Source organism: Amphiura filiformis, chromosome 15 (genome assembly GCF_039555335.1).
Source record: "Amphiura filiformis chromosome 15, Afil_fr2py, whole genome shotgun sequence".
NCBI classification, from domain to species: domain Eukaryota; kingdom Metazoa; phylum Echinodermata; class Ophiuroidea; order Amphilepidida; family Amphiuridae; genus Amphiura; species Amphiura filiformis.
The window spans coordinates 42,810,111-42,835,893 of NC_092642.1; the positions used below are offsets into that span (position 1 = coordinate 42,810,111).

At 35.6% G+C, this 25,783-nt stretch overlaps 2 protein-coding genes and 1 long non-coding RNA gene across 3 annotated transcripts in view; 2 read left to right on the forward strand and 1 right to left on the reverse strand.

Moving 5' to 3' along the window:
• Window positions 1-25,783, reverse strand: part of LOC140171673 (neuronal acetylcholine receptor subunit beta-4-like) — a 141,204-nt gene that overhangs the window by 54,631 nt on the left and 60,790 nt on the right.
• Window positions 1,937-17,874, forward strand: LOC140171672 (uncharacterized). The gene is made up of 2 exons (XR_011861629.1): window positions 1,937-2,449; window positions 13,878-17,874. It is a non-coding gene; the product is annotated as an uncharacterized lncRNA (long non-coding RNA).
• Window positions 2,542-7,851, forward strand: LOC140172003 (uncharacterized). The gene has a single exon (XM_072195350.1). It carries the CDS (start codon window positions 2,542-2,544, stop codon window positions 7,849-7,851), a length of 5,310 nt encoding a protein of 1,769 aa, XP_072051451.1.

The window sequence follows — 25,783 nt, forward strand, 5'->3', positions numbered from 1 at the left end:
AACATACTGTCTGGATCGTTCTACTTCCGGGTTCTGGTCAACTTCAGGAGGTATTTTCCTTTTTTTCCCTTTTTGATACATGTGCCGTAAAGTGTCGAAAAAAGGCCCAGTGCATAAAGTTGTAAACATTGTGACATCGTGTAGTATGTTTTTCCGACTTTCAAAGTATGACAAGTCATATTGTTTTGTTAAAAAAACTCATTGTACCACACCAAACCTTAATCTTTGCAGTGTAAAACGACAACAAAAAATTTTACGGGCCCGACTGACACAGATTTTGCATTAACTGAGACACACAATTGTGTTTTTTTTTTTGGGGGGGGCAGATGAACAAATTGAAATATTTCACAGAAGTACGTCCACAACACAAAAGATGTATATTCGCGACAGAGAACATTGAGAAATTTTGACCGAAAGATAAAGACTTCGATTTTTTTTCTTTGCTGGTTTTCTTTAGCTCGGTATCAGTTTCTATCAAAGATCTGAACACTTTAGAGAAATTGTGACTGAAACACATGTACCTCAAAAAGTACACTTTCTGTGAGTACGTTCACAATGGGGGTGTTTTTATGCAAACCGAGAATGGGATTCATTGGAATGAAATTTTCAAATCTGCACCTTGGCCCAAAACAATCCCCTCATCAGATCACCTCTAGACAAGTAGCACCAGGCCCGTACGCAGAATTTCATTTGGGGGGGGGGGTGCTGATTTGAAAAAGTGGACCTTTTTTCCAAATTTTGTGAAAAGTGGACTTTCTTCCTAAAATTTGGACCTTTTGTCCAAAAAAGTGTAAAAACCCTGATTTTTTGGCTCGCTACTCTCGCAAATTCTGAAACTTTTGGACTTTTTGTATACTTTTCCAAATTTGGGGGGTGCGTCGCACCCCCCTGCGTACGGGCCTGAGTAGCACACAGTTCTTATTGTGTTTAACAGTTGACCTATGTATAACAAAGTGATCTCTGTGTGTCCTTACATGTACATGGATGAACAAGTTTTGCAAACTCAATAGCTCAACTACATGTGACACATGAATTGGTACATGATTAAAGCGCATTATAATTGGTTGCCGTAGTGAGTCAGCTATTCGATTTCAAAGTGTACTTAACAGGTAAAGTTTAGGCAGTACCCCAGTATTTTGTTTTCAAAAAGAAAGATTTTTCGGTTTCTCTGCATCTAATTTTGGTTGTCCCGGTCAGCCTGGCAAACTAGTCTGCGAGACTGCGATCCTTTGCTTGAATATAATTTTAGGTATCTGTGACTGAGCAAATGACTGTGCAAATTTGAACATATATTATATAGACTTCTCGATCCTGGGTCTCGATCAAGCTTCGCCTACATAAATGTAAACAATATAATGTTTTGCCAATTTTCTCTAGCATATAATGTAGGGATATGTGCCATGAATTGAGGTATAGAAAATTGAGATTTTGTTACATTTTTTTTCACCAGGTTCATTTGATATCATAAGTGTTCGATGAGTAATGCCGCCCTCATTGGTGATCAACAAGTGATACAAAAACACTCTGGAATAGGCCTATTGGCAATTTTGCAAGGGAGTACTTTGCTTAACTTGGTGATTTCATGTTGCAAAGAATTATATTTGCACCACACCAGGCATAACATTAATAATCCCAAAAACTTGCTTTGCATGCGAATTGCGAGTCCAACCCACAACCTCTCGGTCTGCATGCTAACCATTGGTGATGGTATGGTAATTGATATGTGGTATTCAACGTTTCTGACAAATCTGGGATGAATGTACAATCGTTTTTGTGTGAAAGCATTTCCTAATTTTGAGCATAGTAACATGTTTTGCCCTCAATTCATGGCACCAAAAATTGATGATTGTTTTTCAAAAATTTCACACAGGTCATCATGGATCAAAGAGTATCACTATCATGCTGCTGGTACTCTCACACAATGTATGTATATATATGTGTGCCCATGTCAAATAAAACTATTTTACCAAAGGCTTGTCTTTAAGTTGCAATTGTACTGATATCAACATATTTGTTGATTTTACAGTGGAATAATAATAAAAGGCCCTCCTTTTTGAATAAATTAGATGATCAACTGTATTTTTTTTTTTTTTTTTATAAACCATTTACAATCATTCAGTAATACACAGCTCTATACAGTTGCAGAAACCTATCAATCAATTTTTGTAGACCGGGACAAACTTTAGTCTTAGTCGGTGGCCATCATACACTGACCATTGCTTAGCTTGTTAGCACTGAATTTCATTGGTTTCTGCATGCTGTCTGTCACACGGTATATGGCAGCAACCACGTCTTTTAGCTCGCACCGCTACTTACATATCCCTGAAGAGCAAATAAAAATGTTTGTGGTTTATGTTGTGTTACAAACACATCCATCAACTAATTGTAAAATTTCTGTTTGTCTGCAGGTTCCTAAGGATTCCTGTGATGAGCCCTCATCGAGTGTATGGTATGTTTAAATGTTAATGATCTATACTTTTTTTTTTTAATTGTTCATACTTCATAGTGCATTGTAGTTGGTTAGATAACTATATATCAAACATGCCAGGTCTCAAAAGCAAGTGCGAGGAATTTCATCCTGGTGTGCATAAAGGACCCTGTGCTGTATGTCATGAATTCAAAACTCCACCCCGATATTGGCATATAAAACAGGCGATTGAGGGTCAGCATGATGCACTTGTTTCCAATTTGAAGCGTCTTGGTATAACTGAATTGGATTGTATTTGCAGACATTGCCAGCATAAGTATTCCAGCCATTTTACAGAGAGTGAAGGTGGTACATGTAAGGTTCCAAAGATATCGGCACATTGTTGTGTACCAAATTGCCAGGATCAAAGTTCAACACATGTTATCCCAAATGATCAGAAGGATGTAATCAAATCTGTTCTTAATTTTCAACATTACACCTGTCATTTTGAAAGCCATGAATTGCAATTGTGCCACAGACACTATTGTAGATATAAGTATTATGTGGACCATAGAACATGCTGTGTTTGTCTAAGACCTTCTTCTTCGAGATGGTATCCTCCATCAAAGTTTAGGCAAGTGGATAATGTAGATATTACTTGTAAATATGCTGTAATGATTTGGGAGAGGGAAGAGGCAAGCATCTCCAGTGCGCAATATGTTTGCGGTACATGTCGTTTGTCCATTGATCGGTTTGCATCAGCTTCACATTCTGCATTATTATCTGATAAACAGCATCTCAAAGGTCTCTTCAGTATATTTCATGATGCTGCAAGCTTTAACATTTCATCTTGCAAGCATACTTCCTTTGCACAGGCAATGGTTTTTCTGGAGAGTTTTATTGTTTTGGACAATCCTGTATTGCTGCAAACTGTATATGATCACTTTTGTACACTTTTGAGGTGTAATTTGCAGGAATTTGAAGGGAGTGAAGAAGACTATACAGAACAAAAGGAGTCCATTGCGTGGTTCAAAAGAAGGGTATCTTCCTGTTTTGGCGGTGCTATTATTCTGTCATCCATCAATGGTAATCCTACTTATGGCACTATGTTGCGCCGATATGGTGCTAATACTGCTGATGCACTTCATCGTTTGCTATATAAGCAGAAGATGGGGCAACATGAGGAAGATACCAAAGATGATTTGAATGGGATGGAAGATAAGTTACAGGAGGTTGCATTACACCTCAATAAGTTGATGATCAATTGTGCTGCAGAATTGTCCAAAACAGACAAGGTGAAAGACCTTGATAAAGTCATGTTTAAAGATGTGGTATGTGCTGTGCCACCACAACTGTGGAATTTTATTCTCCGAATAACTCTTGGAGAAAATGAGAGAAAACTATTTGCTCATCATATTTCCCAATTTGATGATTTTACTTGGACCCAGCATTTTTTTCATGAGCTGTACACTTCTGCCATTATGAATTCTACCAAATTCTCACGTAGATTTTTCATATTATGTTGCTTGCTGTTTTGTATTAACGCCGAGTGTTCCATACCCGTACAAATGATGTTAGGTGATGTTATTGACAAGTTCACAAATTCTTCAACTGAATGTTTAACAATCCTTTCACGATTCGGTGTATGTGTCTCTAAAACTTCACTTGTGCGTTTCCAAGTTTGGATTTCAGAACATGAAATGGCCTCCAAATGGGACAAGCTACGGTCCTCATTTACTGTTGCGTCAATTGACAACATTGACAAGAATTCTTCATATGCAGCTGTTTCATCTCAACAGCAAAATAGGGGATTCCATGGAACCTCAGTTCAATCTGTTGAGCCACTTCCTGAATCCACACTGTTGCCACATGCTCCACATGAAGAAGCTCCGCAGCTTGTTATTCCAAGGCGAAGTCGTTCATTGGATTTATTAGCTCTCCAAGCATATCATTCAGCCCCATCAGTTTTGACAAGTTCACTCTCATTTGGTCGTACAAGACATAGGTATCAATCTTGTGTTGATGATTTCAACATCTCACATGATGAAGCTAAAAGTATTAAATTACTTAAATCTCAAATCTTTGCGTACATGCTAATGAAGTCGGTGGCTTCAAATTTCACAAGTGAATGTTTTCTGCCTGGTTTACGAGATTTTCTTCATGATCAGTCATGTCCAAATTCAACAGAGCGGTCTGTCGTTCATTTTGTTGATTTGGTTTCAAAACCTGCTGACAGCAAGGAAACTATCCTTGAAGTTCTCTCCTCGCTCAAAGAGAAACATGGTGTTGGCACCATTGTTGATCATTTGGTTGTTGCCGGTGATGGCAAAACGTTTCTACTTTTGATTGAGTTGAAAAGAGAATATAGTGAAGATCTGAGCTGGTTGCTCCCCTATTTAGGAGAATGGCACCTGCTTAAAAATGTCCAGGCCCCACTATTCAAGGTCTATCTCGACAGCGGTTTAGGTCAATTGCTGAAATTGTACCACCGCGGAGCAACAAATGCTGCTGTTGCTAATTCTACTTGCTTTGACAAAGCGCACAGTTTTCTTTTGCAGACATGGGAAGCATTTTATCGTTCGTTTATTGCTTTCTTTTTGAAAGAAAGCACTCGAGCTGTTGATCTTCAGCTTTTCCAGGCAACATCAAGAATCGAATTCATGAATTTGTTTCAGAGAGAAGATGTTCAGATGAGATGTTGTGAAGTAGAGAATGATTTTGAGGATTTCTGCTCTGAATTTTGCAAGCAGCACCCAACATTCAAGTTTTGGTTTGATTTCCTCTCCCGTGACATGATTTTCTATGTTGGTTTATTTATTGCAGTGCGTAGTCGACAGTTTACTTTGCGCAATGCATGTATTCGTCAGCTGGCACCACTGTTTCATGCATTAGATAGACATATTTATTTGAGGATAGTCGCATTTCATTTGGCAGACATGAAGGAGTTTCCCTGTGATATTCTCCAACATTTCCAACATGGAGCATTTGCTATTAGCTTGTCTGGTGAGAATTGGTTCTGTGTTGCGCCAGATGAAGCCCATGAAATGGAAATAAATAAGTCAGTCAAAATGGCAATGAACACATGGAGCGACCAGAATTTGGGCAGAATAACCCACTTTTTGTCATTCAGAGCACGTCTGCTGAATAATTTGAAATCCCAAATAAGGTTCCAGGATTCACCATCTCATCGATCACGGTCTTCTGAGCAAAGTGTTGAACTTAACATACAGGGGTATGTTACAGAGCTATCAAAGTCTTCTACGCTTTTTTCCACTCAGGCCTCCACTCTTTTACAACATTTATATTCTGATGTTGTTGCTGATGATGCTACATCTAAAGACCTTCTTTCTTTTTATGAGAAGGGAAATGATTGCTTCAATGCCTATGTCAAGTGTATTGTTTTGAGAGTTTTAGGTGCTAAGCTACCAAGTAGAAAAAGAGTCAACCTGAAAACATTTTCAGCAAAAAAGAATACAGTTGCAAAACAACGCAAGGAAATCAGTGACCAGAGACAACAGATATCTTGCCTGAGAAGACAGTTAGCTCTTTCTGACTCGTCCCAGGAATTTCAGCAATTGATTTGTATGCCACGTGCAATATGTGATGCTAACGGGTTCCCTGTAAAACACACCAAGGCACTGATTTCCAAAGCGTATCTGGATAATTATCCTGAGGCATTTTCTTCTACATTGGATGTTGAATCTCATCATGCTTCTGGTTCCATGGATTTGGCATACATTATAGATGGAATGTTTACCATCCAGACCACGCCCCTTGATGTACATAAGACGTTTCATGATTATATTTTCTGTTTGTTCAGAAGATGGGTTTTGCTTCCTTTTTCTTTGTTTCAGGCTTCACAGATTCATATTGTTTTTGATCATCCCCATAGACATGGTGTTTCTCCAAAAGATGTGGAAAGGAGTCAAAGAGATATGAGGCAGGAGTCTTCTCATGTAGATGAAGAGACTTACACCTCATTATCCATTGACTCAAAGATCCCGAAACCATCCCAGTGGAGAGCTTTCCTCGCAAACAGGAGATTGAAACGTCTGCTTGTCAATCTTCTATGTTCTACGCTTCTTTCTCTTGCAGAATCACATCTACCTGCTGGCAAATTTCTTATCATTTCTGGTGGGTTTGAAGGAGAATTTATTGATCAGGCCTTTCAAGTTTCAGATGGTCACTCCTTTCATGTCCCATCTTATGATTCCAACCATGAAGAAGGTGACTCACGGATTTGGTTCCATGCTATCACTTCAACTTGTAATATAGTTGTTGTATACAGCCCAGATCGTGATATATTACATGTTGGCTTACCCATAGTTTCACTTGTATCAGGAAGAGAATTTGTTGTGCATTTGAGAGCTTCTGTTGCAAACGAATTGTTTTGCAATCTATCCAAATTAGTGTCGTGTATTAATTCAGATATTGCCTTGAATTCGCTTGGAGCTGATATGTTGCAGAAACTTCCGACCTTCCTTCAAATCTTGTTCATCAGCAGTGGTTGTGATTTTGTTTCTAAGTTTTATGGCCACTCAAAGACTTCTTTTTTTTCAGTATTCCAAAGAGATTGTAGATTCATTACAGGTGGGTATTTGCAAGGGACACTGGACCAGTTTGGACCTGATGAATATGAACATGGTCTTCTTGCATTCTACAGACTGGTAGGTTGTGTTTATTTCAGGAAATTCACCAGTTCTTTTAGTGAGGATTCACCTGAAGATTTCTTTAATGCAGTCGAGGCAGAGAATGAGGTAAGTAGGCATCTGATTTTTATTTCGTCCATGAGACAGAAGTTTTTCCACCGTATATTCACTGAACAGGAGTGGATGCCAACACCAGAGGCTCTACGGTTCCACTGGTTGCGCTCCTGTTGGACAGCACAGTTATGGCACCAGGCAGGTAAGTCAATTGTACATGTTCCAGATTTTACCAAGTATGGATGGGAAAATCATGACAACAAGGTAAGTATCATTTGGGACACACCTGAAAACATCAACAAAGTCAAGAGCTTTGTCAAACTTCTTAAGTCTGGTTGCGGTTGTAAGAAAGACTGCGGTGAAAGATCAAGATGTGGATGCAGACAAGCAGGTAGGTATTGCAATAGCAACTGTAGAAACTGTCGTTCAACGTGTAAGAATAGATCAAATGATCAGCAGGTAAGTGCCAGTGTAACTGAGGATGTGATTATAGAAGAGGTAAGTAATGATTTGAATATCAATAGACCAAATGAGGTAAGTGTTGAGGCCCCTGTTATTATGGAAGAAGGTATGGAAGAAATAGATTTAAATGATATTCTTGCACTTGACTGTACAGAAGAGGAAGTAGTTGCATACTTGGATGAAAGTGAAGATTCTGACGACTCAGACTGGGATGAGAAGGCAGTGGATGGTTTGTTTCAGGATGATGAGGAATTCTTACAAGAATTCGGTAGCATATAAGGAGAATTTCTTTTTTAATGTGAATTGTTTATTGATTCAGGTGAGTAATTGTTATTTTAATCTAGTACCGGTATGTAATGTTCATGTAACTTATAAACAGTGATTCAATTCATGTGCACTATGTTGCGTCTAATGTGCGAGCCCCACAGGGGTGGGTGCAAGTGCATTAGACCAGAATCAACGCTCAGTGCCAACTTTTCAATGCTTTATAGAGTGCCCATATTCCTATTATATAAATTGTATGCCATTTATTTGTCTACTTAGACAAATGGTTTTTATGCATAGAGATGTTGATGCGTCTAATGTGCGAGCCCCACAGGGGTGGGTGCAAGTGCATTAGACCATAATCAACACTCAGTGCCAACTTTTCATATCTTTTGAGGAGTGTAAACTTTCCATATTTCTATATTAAATATTGTATGCCATTTATTTGTCTATTTAGACAAATGGTTTTATAATTATGCATGGAGATGTTGAAGCGTCTAATGTGCGAGCCCCACAGGGGTGGGTGCAAGTGCATTAGACCAGAATCAACACTCGGTGCCAACTTTTCATAGCTTTTGAGGAGTGTAAACTTTCCATATTTCTATATTAAATATTGTATGCCATTTATTTGTCTATTTAGACAAATGGTTTTATGCATGGAGATGTTGATGCGTCTAATGTGCGAGCCCCACAGGGGTGGGTGCAAGTGCATTAGACCAGAATCAACGCTCAGTGCAAAATTTTCACTGCTTTTGAGGAGTGTACAACTGTCCTTATTCCTATATTAAATATTGTATGCCATTTATTTGTCTATTTTGACAAATGGTTTTTATGCATGGAGATGTTGATGCATCTAATGTGCGAGCCCCACAGGGGTGGGTGCAAGTCTATTGTCTATTTTTAAATAAATAGACAAATAGTATTTATACAACTGTCCATATTTCTATTAAATATTGTATGCCATTTATTTGTCTATTTAGACAAATGGTTTTATGCATGGAGATGTTGAAGCCTCTAATGTGCGAGCCCCACAGGGGTGGGTGCAAGTGCATTAGACCAGAATCAACGCTCAGTGCAAAATTTTCACTGCTTTTGAGGAGTGTACAACTGTCCTTATTCCTATATTAAATATTGTATGCCATTTATTTGTCTATTTAGACAAATGGTTTTATGCATGGAGATGTTGATGCATCTAATGTGCGAGCCCCACAGGGGTGGGTGCAAGTGCATTAGACCAGAATCAACGCTCAGTGCAAAATTTTCACAGCTTTTAAGGAGTGTACAACTGTCCATATTTCTATTAAATATTGTATGCCATTTATTTGTCTATTTAGACAAATGGTTTTATAATTATGCATGGAGATGTTGAAGCGTCTAATGTGCGAGCCCCACAGGGGTGGGTGCAAGTGCATTAGACCATAATCAACACTCAGTGCCAACTTTTCATAGCTTTTGAGGAGTGTACAACTGTCCGTATGCCATTTGTCTATTTAGACAAATGATTTTATGCTCGCCAAAATCCAAACTGTGTATCCGATATCAGTTGGTTACCAAGAAGCTACATTCAATCCATTTCATTTGGCTTGAAATTAATTGCCAAATGCCTGGTAAATATGATGTTAACTTCACATGTGATATGAATGTTTGATGATAAAATTTACAGTATTAGTCTGAATCGCCAATGTGGAATTGGTAACCTTGTCTAGATTGTGCATCATGTTTGACCCTCTTGAAAAGTATGAATTCATTTTCTTTAAAAAAATTTTTGCACTTGCTTGTAAGTTTATACATTGATCCATGTTTGATATTCCATCATGATGCCATGTTATCCTTATGCCATGTTATCCTTACTTAGGCAGTTCACTTTCTGGATTTGTGTGGCAATTCTCCAAAATAGTACCTTAGTTACTATATTTAACATTGACAATATTTGTATTTGACATGTCTGATGGAGTACAATGCACTTGTTCAATATTATTATAATGAATCTTAATGCTTGAATGATCAATATTAAAGATTTAGATTTTAAATTAATCTTTAGGATAACATGGCACATCCATCTCATCTCTATGGGATCAAGATTATATTATTAATTAGAATAGCTATTGACATGCATCTTTCTGTTCTTTTCTTACTATAGTTGATAGTTTAGAATATAGAAGTGTAGAATGTAGTTCATCTTTTGCATGCTGAAATCTTATTCTTGTTCGAATACTGGCCAACACTCCGGATGGAGTCAAATGGTCAGGCAGCCACATGTATGGATATGGGTAGATACAAGGGGCTGTGCAATAATCATGTGTCAGGGGAGTAGGGAATGGTAAAATTGCTGAATGCATGCCAAGCATATTACATTCTTCAACTCTTGTCAGGGCTTGCACTTTTATCAACTTTTCTATATAGTTACCCTCCCCCGACACATTAATTGTACAGCCCCTAAAACATAAAGATTTGAAGGTCATCTGGTTTTAATTGGAGAGACCTTTTGTATAAATGTCCATGTACTTAACGTCTCTTTTAAGTCTCAAACTGCCCTTTCTTGTTTAAAACATGATTTGTGATTGTAGTATGTTTTGTTAGCAAGAATAGCAGGCAAAAATCTAAATAGATGCTTGCAGCTTTTAAAAAGTTTCTAGTCCAGCTAACAATTTGATTATATCACTTTAAGGTCAAGTCAACATTCAGGTTTCAAATTTTGACCAAAAATTACATTTTTGACCAAAAAATTACATTTTTGACCAAAAAATTACATTTTGGACCAAAAAATTACATTTTGGACCAAAAAAATTACATTTTGGACCAAAAATTACATTTTGGACCAAAAATTACATTTTTGACCAAAAATTACATTTTGGACCAAAAAATTACATTTTGGACCAAAAAATTACATTTTGGACCAAAAAATTACATTTTGGACCAAAAAATTACATTTTGGACCAAAAAATTACATTTTGGACCAAAAAATTACATTTTGCGATACGCGTACAACGGGACTGATCGATTTTAAGCCCTAGGTAGTTCCTTGTAAAATGTAGGATTTAATTTGATTAACATTTGTAATACTTATGATATTTCTATTTGAACTGAAGTGTTTTTAAACACTTCAGTTCTTAAAAGAATGAGAATAAAGGTATTGTTTTTAGCCGCTGTCGTGCATCTATCATCTCATATAACATGGGCGGCATAATTATATTTGGCGTAAAACAACTCTGCTTCACCTTGTTGTTTTACTTTAAATAATGATGTCGCCCGTGTTATATTAGACGATAGATGCACTCCAGTGGCTAAAACCAATACCTTTATTCCCTAAAATTCACATTTGTTGTCAAAAATCACATTATTTATCAAAATCACATTTGAGCAGAAATCACAATTTTAAGCAAAGTCACGTTTTTTACAAAAAAATGTTTTCTACTAAATTTTTTTTATACTAAAAATCATGTTTTGAGCAAGAAAGGTTCTGAAGACTTAATAATGATAAAATTGGATGGCTACTTTAGCATGATACCTGAATTTATCGATCTCGCTAGAGTTTTCAAATATCAATCCGTGAGATCCGTCCAATTTTATTTCAAATTTGGAAAATATTTTGCCAACATTTTCATTATTCCACTGTGCAGCTCAAACTCAATAACCAATCAACTTCTAACTTGGTATAGTGATTGGATATGATGGCATGGTGTGCTGTATAGTTTAGAGTCATGTTATTTGCATATTTATGAATATTAATGAGCTTATTTGCATATTTTGCCGATATTTTCATTCATTCACTCTGAAGCTTAAACACAAACTCACTGATCAACTTTAAAATGTGATAGTACATATGTGGTGGCATGATGTGCAGTGCTGTATTGTTTTGTGTCATGTTATTTGCATGAGCTATAACACTGCCCTGCACCTTCATTTACTTAATTACATGCAATGTTTTATTTACTTTGAATCCAACAACATTAGTATCAATTCAGTAAGTACTTTCTTGGTCGTTTTTTATAAATGCAAATTTGATAGCATTGAAGCAGATTAATGTTGTTTAATTATTCAACTTGGAAACAAGTCAATTTTTACTTCAAAATGAAATGGAAACATCAGATGACCTTTGCAGGACTGTTGTCCCAATTTTTTTTATTGTTTTTTGTTTCCTGTTTGTTTTTGTTTTGTTAAATTGAAACTTTGAAATGCAAAGTAGATTCTTGAGTTTCCCCGACACCTCGTTATACATCATGTTTTAGAACCGTTCCTGATTTTAGTATATTCAGATTCTTTAAAAAAGTGTTGATTTTAGTTTTTGACTGTTCTCCCACTGAAATTGTTATAAGTTTTCCATAACAATTAGAGAATGTCTTGCACATTTTAAGTAAACCAAAATCACAATTCAGCCAAATTCCCTGATTCGAAGTGTATAACAAACATCCCATTTAAAAGCCACAATATTTGGTCATACATTTAATGAAAAATAATCAATTTACTGAAATTTATTTGCCTATGCTTCTGAAATATTAAATGTTAGGGAAACTCATCAATTTTGCCATACCTTAGAGTTAACCAAATAAGTTTGATATACAATTTATTGTTGGCCATATCTTGTATTTTGTTGGGCTTACATGTATGTGATGGTGCAGAACTGCAGACCCAGACTGCAGATAATTGGTTGTCTTGTGTGCTGGATGAGAAGGCAAGGGGTGGAAACAAATTCAATAATCCACTCTGCAGCCCACAATTATAACTGATTAATTTTTAACATGGCCGGCTTCATTAAGTGAGGTCAATTGTATATGTACATGCATCATGCTCAGTCTGTATCTACAAAATGTTAATAACTTTATTGTGAGGCCACCTCATGTGAAGCGTGCAATTTTGTATAATACTCTCCCTGTACAAATGGGTTCTTTGATACAGTCTCAGGTATTAGCTTGTCATGATCACATAATGGATCCTAAATGATATCACAAACAGCCACAAAATGTAGAAAAGGGCCATTCATTTAGCACCTGCAATGTGCAGATGACAAAATAACTAACAAATTTTTTGCATAATTGGCAGTTCAGGGACTGCCTTTTGAGCAAGTGAGAGCAATCACTCTCAATGCTCCCCATAGGAGAGTTGATTGTTAGCTCTCCTTAGTTGACCATTCTCTGAGTTCTCACCTTCAATTCTTGTGCTCTAAACAGCTCTCCTTGAAGGCTTCTGAAGAACTACATGTATTTATTGCTCTTCTGCAAATTCCAAAAGACAGTCCTTGCAGTTTAATTTGATTAACATTTCATTTGTTTTCTATAATATTTTTGTTGTGTTACTTTTAAAAACATATATAGTGCAGTGTCATGGTATCTCACCATTTTATAAATTTTCAGTTCATGCACAATGTGGGATAGGTTCGGAAATAGGCAAACTTAACTTTATACCAGGGGATGCGAATGCCTACTCTCCAATTCATAACATAGGGAACACACTGACACTTTGCATGTACTGGTAGTTGACAACTACATTATTATCAGGCCTTTCAATTTGACATGAATGCCTTACCGAAGTCTTGAAAATTGTTTGATTGGCATACTTTTTAACATGTAAATTTTGTTTGACAAAGGTTTTACAACTTTTTTTCTTTTGTCTTTACATTTTTTTTATATTTATTTATTTATTTATTTTTTTTTCCTTTAGAAAAAAAAAAAATATAAAAAGTCCAGGTCAGTCAGTTATGCCAGTCAAACAATTTTTTTCAGGCCTAATAAGCAAAAATGCCAACTACTGGTAAATCTAGTCAAAGTGGCTATTATGACCTGGGCATGGGGAGAGGTGAACAAAATAGGTGACCCTGATTACATGGATTTACCCAAGTATCAGGGGCCTTTATGGTAAGCAAATGGCCCCTGACCCATGCTTATTTCCCAGCCTGGTGTTGTAATTATCATCTTGAAAATATTTCAAAGAATGTTAATGCCACTTTTGTCATAATTTAACTGTGATGGTGATGTAACTTGCAACATGAACATATATCATATGATTAACCTGTCTCTTTTTTGTTTCTCTCTTTCTCTTTTCAGGTGTGTTTTGTTCGCTTCCTTATGTTGGCTGTTGCTTGCGTTTAGTTACACTTCATAATTTGTCAGGTCATTGCAAGAAAGTTGTAAGAATCATTTTTATGATTTAGTAGGTTATGTTTTAGCATGGTTTTAAAGGGTACAATGGGGAACAGCTTGTCATTTGGATTTCTGTGTGCAAGCAGTCTATGGTGCAAGTCTCAAAATTAAAACAATAGAACCCAGAATTGACTGACATTGTACAGGGGTCAAAATTTCAGGTTGCTCCACTTTTCATTAAATTACCTGTGATGTATGGTAACTTGTGTTACGTATCATAAGGTTCAAAAGACCCCATAGATTAATGGTTGTTGACGTTTATCATTTATCTTGGTAAATAAGCCAGTACAATCTATTCTTTATCATAATCTCTCAAGGCAGAAAGCAAATTTCATTATAATCTGAGCAACTTGAAATTCGGACCCCTGTACAATGAAGATTGACTTCTAACCCGATACATGTAAGTCCTAAACCATAGGTCAAACACACAAACTAGAGTAATAATTATATATGATTTGAAGAGAAATCAAAGCATGTTGATTTTATTAGCATTGACTTTGTAATACCCATAGAATTGGCGGCCATTTTGAATTTCATTTTTTTAGGGTCAAGGGTCAAGACGCTAAAATTTAGCGTGATAAACAATGTGTAGTGATCCTGCTCGTATGCTTGCAACGGCTTATCATGTGATCATAATGCAAGTACTCTATCATATTAAAAGAAAATGATCCTCAGAACTTTATTGCATATACCTGCCAATGTATTTGATTATTTTTGGAATAATGATTGTAAATTTTGTCCCTTAAGGGCTCAAGAATCATTTTGTCCCATAAGGGCTCCAATAACAATGTTTGTATAGCATTTTTTGTGGGACCTGAAATCATTCTGAAAATGAGGAATGTCCTGATGATATCAAATAATTTGGATTTTTTTGAAATTTTGCGATGTTATACAAATTTGAATTTTTGACATTTAACAGTCCTCAAAGTAAACTTTAAATCTAATGATATGTACTTCGTTTAAAATTTTGAACCTTCCGTAGTGAAGAAATATTTTTTTTCCAAAAAACACCTAAAGTTTATATCTTCAATATGGAGAAGGTCAAAAATTTCATTTTATGGACGGGCGGGACGGCTTTTCCTCCCAACTACAAACACTTCAATTATTCGATTTATTAAGTTTACTTCAAGGACTGTGTTAATTATCAAAAATTAAAAAATATCAATGCTGTCAGTTCCCACAAAAAATACTGTGCAAACATTAATGGTATCCGATTTCTTAAGATGTTATCTATTACATATGTGACCTGCTACCACGAAATCAGCATACTTTATACTTGTTTTGTTGAGAAATATTTGGGTCTGAGTTGATGTTCTTTGTTTGCCGCCACCTGTACAAACCAGTAGTATTATATTCGTGAATGGTCCATTGTGCCCCCATTCACAAAGGACATACAGACATACTTAGTGGCTTTAACAGGTGAGTCTACACGAACGCTGTAGCCAGGGTGTTTTGAGTGACTTGACTTTACGCTGATTTCGTGGTAGCAGGTCACATATTATTATACCTGATTATAGTGTATTTTATTTGCTTGCACGTTTTGATCTGTTAACTAAAATAATTCATAACCTCTGCGTATCACACCATATGTGCGTCCCAATCAAATTGCTTTATATCATATGATATACGCACCAGAACACTTCATGCTCACACAACTACCATATTTGCACATGGCGTGATTGCGCACAACTGTAATTGGTAAGTTAGTTTTAGTCTGTTTGATTTTTTGAAGGGCAAAGTGCAAGTTGTGGTTAAAATGATTTATTTCAATAAATTTCAGTGAATAAAACCTTGAGATTTGGTTGAGTGATGTGTTAAAAATGACGGTTATAAATTTAGTTAATAATTCTGCATCAGTTATATTTCATGATATCTCTCGGGATTCCTCTGTACCAAAGGCAAAATCTTTAGATTTTGCACAATGCCTGAAATATATATGATGCGCAGTTATTGACATCTAATTAATAATTAATTTTTGACAATTAACTGACATCTTATTTCAGGACCTAATGATTAAATGTTAGGTAATATCATAAGGCCAAGTGAAATAAATAACATGTATATCACTATATCATCCCCGCCCTAATCGATTTTTGGAAATTTTCAAATATTTTTGTTATCTTACTTTGTTCTTTGTTTCTAAAATTGTTTTAATGAAAAGACATGTTAGCAAGTTATTGGTTATCATTAATAAACACATTGTAAACACTATCTTCAAGCTAGGAGTAAGGCCTTGGGGGAAATAACAAAAATATTAGGGGTCTCACAGTTTTTATGATGTGTTGACAAAGACTTTGTAAATGTAATTTTATACAGAAATGAAGTAAAAAATAACATATTAACAAATAATAAGGGCCTCTCTCACCTATTTCTGAAAAAGCCTGGAAGATATACATGTCTTTTTTTTTACTTGGCTGAATGTAATGGTCATGTTATTATTTATTTATTAGCTGTTTGTTTGGTTGCTTAATTTATTTATCAAGGTTTTTTTTATTCCGTATTTAGGACTTACAATTTACTAAAAATTATAAAGGAATTTGAAAACTTTTATTAACAAATTAATTGGGAAGTAGGCCATTTTGGATTTTGCTGTGGCATATTTGACTCGGGAGCATTTACATGATTGCGACGCCAAATCGCTCTTCTATACATGTGTTTATGCTCAGCGTACATAATTCAAATCTACATTATCTACCATTGCAAATTCCGACATGGCATTACTATAAACTTCAGATGACATACAGGGTGGAGTGCATTGCACACAAGTGCATTAATTTGGTTTCTGATATTCTTAACAAAATTTATAATTAAAATTATAACAAATGTAATTTGTGATTAATTTATTTGTTTTGTGAGGAGTTAAAAAAGTGTAGGTTATACATTTGATTAATAACATTTTGCTTTGAATAATATCCTGATGCAAAGTTTATATTAACCTGCAATTCATAAATACTAGTAGTATTCATTAGGCCTGAGACCATATTAGGTGGAGATTAGGCGCTCTAAACGTTAGCTTTGAACATTTAATTATTTTTTTCACAGAGTAAGTCTGGTGTCAATAATTAAATATCCAAAGCTAACACTAAAGAGGGCAACTCTGTCTAATGTGATATTCACAAGGCTGCGATCACATAGAAGTATACGGTATTCACTATATGATATACTATACTCTCGTTCAATCAGGGTGAGTTCACGTGAATAGTGCCCTCTTATGTGACCCGGTACTATGAAATTACCTTGCTCGATTTAAGCTATACGCGTGCAGGTCTGCAAAACATGCACCGTATACATTGTACCCAAATAGTATACTTCTATGTGATCGCAGCCTCAGGCAATGAGCTAATTCTAGACACCCAATGACGGATTTTTATGTTACATTTGATTTTATGTTACAGGTACTTTTGATTTTAGTAATTTATTAATATCTATTAAGTTATAACAATGATTTTGTTGATGTGCAAATGACCAAAATCAATGCACTTGCCAATTTTTTTTCCATCACAATGCGCATCCCCTTTTGGGTTGTGCATTGTTCTGGTGAAAAATTGACAGGTGTACATGAATTGGTTTTTGTCATTTGTACTAAAACATCATATTCAAGTATTAACCTCTAATCATATCCTTCGCGTACTATTTTAACTGCTTTTTAGTAACCAAATTCATACACCTAGGATTACTGCTAATTTTTGCAACTAAAAATGTCAGAAAAATTTACCAATATCAATGCACCCACCTTCAAGAAAAATTGAGCAAAATTTTTAACATTGGCATTTAGACATTTAGTAGTCCTCGAAGTAAATTGCATGAAGCTAAAGATGTGTATACTAAAAGTGTATGTAGCTTGGATGAAAACTAGCCATCATATGAAAATTTTGACCTTTCGTATTGAAGATTATACATTTTTTCAAAAAAATACCTAAAATTTTTGGGGTCTTTTTGGTGAAAAATGTGTACCTTCAATATGAAAGGTCAAAATTTTCAAATGATGTTCAGCCTTTCGTCACAGCTACATACACTTAAAGTGCATATCATTAGATTCATAAAGTTTACTTTAAGGACTCTTTAATATCAAAAATATCAATTGTTAATTATTGGCCATTAGTATTATATCGCGAATTTAAAATAATCCAAATAATACTAGTATTTGATATAATCAGGACATTCCTCGTATTGAGAATGCAATTTGGTGTCTCTGATGTGCTCTTTCTTAGGTTCCACAATAAATGTGCCAAGGTGGGTGACCGACCCCTTAAGGCATGACAGTTTCTATGGCAATACTAATAATCTAGATGTAAGTGTTGCTATAGAAACTTTCTGTAATTCCTAATAAAATTTTAGACACTGTTAAAAAATTAAGTATTGGCAGCTTTATGGTAATGCTAATTATCTAGATGTAAGTGTTGCCATAAAACTCCATGTAAGTCTTAATGCAGTTAAAGAATTTTAGCATGAGTAATTTACTGGTGATATTGTTTATTTCGATGTAGGTATTGCCAGTGAATCTCAGTAAATTGTATCATTATTATATTATAAATTTGTGTATAAAAAGTCCCAGAATTGATTTTCCAGCCAAAATATTTTGAAATTCCGTACATAAATGTAATTCCCAAACCCCATCATCACCAACAAAAAGTGTTTTTACCATTAAAGGCCCATTTTGTTATCCAGGTGAAAGTGTAAAAAACATGTGTGATAAGTTGGACAAGAGCAGTAATGACAAAGTTGCCTGCAGGATAATATTTTGATTCTAACAAAGGTACAAGCAATTTTGATTTTCCAAATGGGTATCACAGAACCTAAGTGCAATAATACAGCAATAAATTGTCAGAAATGAACAGTGCCAGAAAGAGTAAAAATTAATTCAATTTTTGTGAACTGAATTGAACATGTTCCAAGCAATATTGTAGTAATAAAATATAACATCCTTGTATTGCTAAACTGTATTCATTGTGTTTCATTAAAATACATTTTACTTTCCGGCAGTCAGATTTTACTAACTGCTGAAGTCAAAAGGTAAAGAAATAAAATGACCTGGGGAAATTACCCTATTTTGATATAAAATTGAATGTTTTAATCCCAATACACACATTTATTGGTTTTATTATGACTACGTCTCGTCTCTTTCAATATTTTTAAATTAAGGGGGTACTACACTCCAGTGGTAGATTTGTGACTATTTTTGCATTTTTCTCAAAAAATAATAACACACTTGTAACGAAAGTTATGTATATTATTGGGGCAAGAAATCCAATTACTACACTGAAATTTAAGCGACTCAAGACAGGCGGTTCCGTAAATGATAGGAAATGAGGTACATCCTAGCGGTACCTTATTTCGTATCATAAATAACGAACCGCTTGCCTTGGGTCACTGAAATTCCAGTATAGTAATTGGATTCCTTGCCCCAAATAATATACATAACATTTGTTACCAGTGTGTGATTAGTTTTTGAGAAAATGCAAAAATAGACACAATATATCGAGGGTGTAGTACCCCTTAAGACCAATAAATTTGTATTGGTTGAAAAAAAAAAACCATTCCATTTTATCATTATCGTGTTTTCATAATCTGTTCATTTGACTGTATTAAATGTAGTCGGATTAATGACTACATGTTGATTCACTTGACTATATCTACAGTCATAAATGACCCTAATAACCCGGGGGGTGGGGGTACTTGGAATTATTTTTCGACAGGGGTGTGCGGCTCGAACCCGTAACCCATTTTTAATTTTTCCGACAATAGGGACCCATATCTAAGGATTTTCCGAAAATTGGGACCCATAATATAAGTTTTTTTTTAAAATAAGGACCCATTTGAGCTTGAAAATAGCATGGAAAATTTAAAAAGGACATTCATGTCTAAGGACAAAACAGACCCATACCCCCCCCCTAATTTAAAATACAAATGTGCTGAAATGCGAGAATTTTTTAAAGTTTCTACATCATTTATTTTGTGGCATATTAATGATAAAAGTCTGGGGAAAAAGAGACATTAATTAGGGTAGCCGAATTTAAAAACGCACCTTTTGGTGACCGAATCGGTTTAGGCCTATGGTGCAAATATACTCGGAAAATTTTGCCATATTGAACAATCGTGTCAAAGCTGAGAAATATGGTGCAAAAGTGGAAGTAATTCGCGCGAAGAGCGCAAAACTTGGCACTTTTTAGGCTAAAATAGCCAAATAATGACGTGTAAACATGAAGGTGCGGCGGGGGATTCAGTAGGCCATACGGGGACGTACCGCTAATATAGGTAGCATTTTCGGCCTTTTGGTATATAAATGACCCCTTTTTTCTAAGCCAATTATGAATGGGCCCTTTATTTCAAAATTTTCTCAATTTTTACTGAAAATAGCCAAATTTGTCGAAATTTTCCGGGAAAATTTGTAAAAACTAAGGGACCGATCGTTATTTACGGCAGGGGGGATGGGTGTTTTGGCAAAAATATCGACAAAAAATTTCGCTTTCCCCCCTCGCGTCCGCTCAAAATTTTTGTGTTCCCACTTGTTTTCCCAATTTTCTCCATTTTAAATTTAACAATCCCCCTCTTGGTTCAACTAAAATTTTCAGGTTCCCCCCTCAAGACCACAAAAAAATTTCGTATTCCTCCCCCCCCCCTGCCATAAATAACGATCGCTCCTTAAGACAATTTGGGTTGAATTTGGCCGAAAATTTAAACTTTTGGTATATTAATGGGTCCAAATTTCTTGAAAAATGTGTATATTTATTATGTCCACTTTCAAAAACAAAACAAAAACACCAGCCAATGTGCATATCCCGTGGTCACAACTATTTCTGCTTTAAAGGACCCCCCCCCCAAAAAAAAAGTTGACTGTTTAATATTTTAATAGCCCTACTAATATTAGGCCTATTTCATTTTTTCTTTGTCAAAGAAGCACAAAGAAATAAAGTAATATATATATATATAAATAGTGGACCAATTTGTATAGCTTTTAAAGTGGCATTCGCACGTGTAGGCCTACTATTGTACACGGTAGTCGACCATAGGAACAAACTCAATATTAAATAGCCCCTTACCGGGGGAAGGGTATAGGCCTACACAAGTTTGTTAGGTGTGCTGCTGAGAATTTGAAAGGCGGACCCATCAATATACCAAGAAATTTGGACCCATCGATATATAGGCCTAAGCCTACCAAAATTCAAACTTTTCGGCCAAATTCAAAGCAAATTGTCTTGATATTTCAAATTTTCCTCCAAAGTTTTGGGTTAAAAATGTTGGCTACGGTTATGCTAAATTGGGCTATTTTCCGAAAAAAAATGAGAAAATTTCGAAACAACTACCCATCTAAGGGGTCATTGATATACCAGCAGGCTGAAAATGCTATCCATTTAGCGGCACATCCCCATAGGCATATGTTAGGCCTATACAGTATTTGAGTAACTTGCCCGGTACCGTACTTTTTATAATAATAGGCTTAGGCCTATATAACGGCCAGTTGCTTGAATAGGCCTATATTGTGTTTGTAGGCCTATCTATAAAAGTAAACTTGATGGACATCAGCAAACAAATAATGAAACCAACCCCTCCAACTCGATGCACGACGCGTCGGGGGCTAAAATCAAGTTTTCAACATATAACGTGCGCCATGATAGAAGGCGTTTATATTTGGTGCGGTGCGCCCGTAATGTACGAAAACAACAAGCTTCGCCGTTCCGCCATTTTGTTTTCGCGGCTGCAGACGACGGCGATATTTTGTCGGATATTAAATCTGCCACAGGTCGTATAGCGTGTTTTTGCGCATTCCCCTTCACACACAAGTTAAATACTGTATAAAACTACATTTTGATGAACAAATTAGTGATGGACGTGTTAACCGACAACTTATTACAAGGATTTTCCTGTGTTTTTGGCGTCACTCACTACCGAAAACGGCCGATTTTGGCATAGTAAATCGCGCATTTTACCAAAACGCCATTGAATTCCTTCAATCTAATTCTTGAAATATCATCATTCAAATGTCCCTTACACAATAATTTCACTGAATTTCAGAGAATTATCTAGTAATTGAAGCACTCGATGCATTATTGAAGAGGTCACTTTCACTTGAATTTGCCGCCATTTCTGGCGAGTATGTCACGTGACAAAATCGTAAGGTCACGGGTCAAACGGCAACTGGCTTCCCGACTGTAAAAGGATGACTTGAATACGTGTTAAGGTTTTTACTAACGTATATTGTTGTGTGTCGAATGCTTTCTTTAGCGTACACAAATGTTTTTGACATGATTGCCCTCAAAATACCTATATATTATTGGAAAAGAAGAGGGTGTTTTTTACACGGGTGATATAATATCACTTGCTATACCCTCTTGGCATGGCTTGGTTTTCACCTGCACCAAACATTCTTACAAAAGAAAGCTTGCTTTGATCATAATTTGAATAGATTGATTGAAATAGTTATACTATAAGCCGTTCCAGTGTTTTTTTTTGTTAGATTGACGATAAATGGCGCCCTCTATAATTGATTTCAAGATTTTAAGTGACCTCCGACCTGTATGAAGCTAATTCTATGCTGCGCTCACTAGGATCCACAACATGCTCATCTATCATGGCACAGTTCTTTAGCCCCAATACATTTGTACATTCATTGAATGACCTTTGAAAATTTGGGTACAAAAACTCATGCTCTGCAACTTGAGGTCAAATTTTGCACTATGAATGTTCAATTGAGGTTATTGAACTATGCCATTGGGATGAGGCCATTGTGGTCCATAGTGGCTGGTGCATTTTCGTTAATCTAGGTTGAGTAATTGTTTCAGTCAACCCGCCATTAAGACACAAGATATCTTGCTATACAATCACATATGCCATGTTCGTTAACAGTAGAGTTTCCTTAAGGATATGGTTCAAACTATAACCCTTCTTTGACATCTTACTTGTAAGGATCGCTTACTGTTAACTAAAACACATCCCTTGACATGATAATTCACTATGCCAGAATTTTGTTATTATTGTTATTATTTTTTTCCCCGGTAGTTTGCATGAATATGGTAACAATTCTGCACATAATGTTATTTTTCCTGATTATGGTTCTCCGTGCACAATCAGTAAAGTGATGTCGACATTACAAATTCCTAATGCATTGCTTTAGTAAGTTGTTGTGCAACTGAACTCTGACCTATCGGGAATTTTTTTGTGTGCGCAACAATGTTGTTTCAAATGTTTACTAAATTAAAAAACAATTAACTCAATTAAACTATTTCTTTTGTTTTGTTTTTCAAGTTTAGTAAAACATTTAAATCAAAATTTAAAAAAAAAAGTCCCGATAGGGTCAGAGTTCAGCTATACCAAGATTTTCCAAACCCGTCCCACAATGCATTACGATTTCCGATACCGCTTTTTGGATTATTCCATGTAAAAAAGCAGCAACCTAATCAAACACATTTAGCTAAAGTACTTTTTTTTGGTGGATATTATTTGGTGAGTGATTTTGTAATCATAGAAACTTTGCTTAAAAACGTTAAAATTTCTTTAATAGTTATACAAGAACAAGAAACACTTACAAATGTTTCTAGAAATTAAAGGATGTAAGTAACCATGCATGATATGTCTACAGGCATTACCTCTGGGCATAGTTCCATTTGGTTCTCTCGTCTTGTATTTCTATAGTAAACATTATAGAAAGCTCGTGGCTATATAATATAGAGCACGTGTTCTTTGATATTATCTTGTACGTGATTACTGCGCGATTACTCGCAAATGAAAGTCCAATTTCATTGGTCCAGTTTCCGAGACTAAGACTTCTTAGAACAGGCTGGTCCCCTTTGATTTTAGTTCCATTGAAAATGACAGTTATATTGATCAATTTTACCACATATTATGTACAACCCATGATGAGGAAAGCTGATTTTATAAAAGGATTTTGAACAAGCTTTAGTGATTAGTACCGATGACATTATATTAATAGCTTAATTATCAATAACATACAAGAAACTACTGGTAATTGGATATGCTAACGAATTGTCTTTAGTTAAAAAAATATAGTCGTGGTGCTTTTATCTGAATAAAGCACTATGTAACATAATATTACATTAATTTTAATACACCAAAGATGAAATTTCAACGTGGTGTACATAATGTCAACATTAAATTTGCAGCTGTCAGTCTGTTACAACATTTTATGTTTATATTTTCTCGAATTTAAATTCATCAAAATAATCAAAAAGCTATACACCACCTACGTATTTCACAAAGCTTCCTAGTAGTATTGATAAAACCAGCTTTGTCGAGAATCAAAAATTACAAATTGAAGGTTTCAACGGGTTTAAAGATTACCTTCTGCTTCTTAACTTGTAGTAGATTACCAGAATAAAGGAGCAGATTGATAAGCTGGGAACCAAATACACGCTATAATGAATACTGAGAAATAAAGTGACTGAACGGATTGGAGGGCGGTGATAGAAGACCTTCACTAGGATCCACAACATGCTCATCTATCAGGGGCACAGTTCTTAAACCCAAATACATTTGTACATTCATTGAATGACTTTTGACAATTTAGGTACAAAAACTCATATTCTGAAAGTTGATGTCAAATTTTGCACTATGATTATGTAATTGAGGTTATTGGACTATGTCATTGGGATGAGGCTATTGTGGTTCGTAGTGCTTGCAATCGTATTGTTATCAAGTTTCCCTGTCAAGCACTCGTTCGCTTACTGATGTTGTGAATATACAAATGAGAGAGCGCGCGCACATTCTGTGATCATATTGAAATACTTAGCCTGTATATTAAGCATGACTGGTGTACGTACGTACTTCCTGGTCAAACGTAGCAGCTTCATCACCAAGATTGTTTGTTTTGCCTCTTCTCTGAAGGGATGACCCGTGGCCGAGGCTCTCTTTTACTCTCTTAAGTACCCTCTAGTGTGCGTGTTATTTAAAGAATTTTTCATATCTTTGCCATATGAATTCCAAACATCGTAATCACTTGTTTCCGAGCTATCAAATATTATGTTCATGTATATTTGAAATGCATATTATACACCGCAAGTGGTGGGTGTTGTTTATTTGAAAGTCTGCAATAGCTTATAAATGGCTGGTATGTTGATATTAGCAAGGAATATGCAGGGAATGTATTAGATGGTAAAGTGTAAAAATAATGGTTAGCATGGTTCGGTAATATGGCACTTTATTTGACAAGATGTGCTGTACACTGAACTCCGTTGGTGGACAATTATTACGGGTTGATTGTGTCCCAGGAATTGTGTGCTTCATTTAAAACAGCTTAGTTTTCACTTATGTGCGAGGGTGTCTGTCTGTTTGTCGGTATGTGTGTTAGCATGTGCAGGGGTATGGGGTAGGATAGTGTGTTTATCTGTCTTAAGCTTCCTGGTCTATTATTAATCTAGCAGGGGTCAAGGGGTCAAAACCTACGAAAAAGAAATTTGAAGAACAGATTTGAGAATACACTTAAAATGTTTCTGCAAAATATTTCGGGGAATATGATATGTACGATTAACCGGGATGATTAAGGTATATATGTTTGAATGATGCCGCTATGAATTATGGGAGTTGTGAAGCATATAATTTCATCCTCTATTTAGCAAGAGAACAGGTACGTAATTGGTGTCAATCCAAATGAATCACGTGACATAAGGTGTCTTGATAGCATATGTGACTATCATCTAACACATAATAAGTCCCACTGGGAAAATTTTGAGGTCATCCCTCTCACAGCTGGTCGTTAATATTTAAGAGACACAAACGTTGTGTTGAACAGATGGAGAGAATTCAAATATAGTAATTCGAGTAAACGCGTCAACAGGAAAAACGACATTGATAGCAGT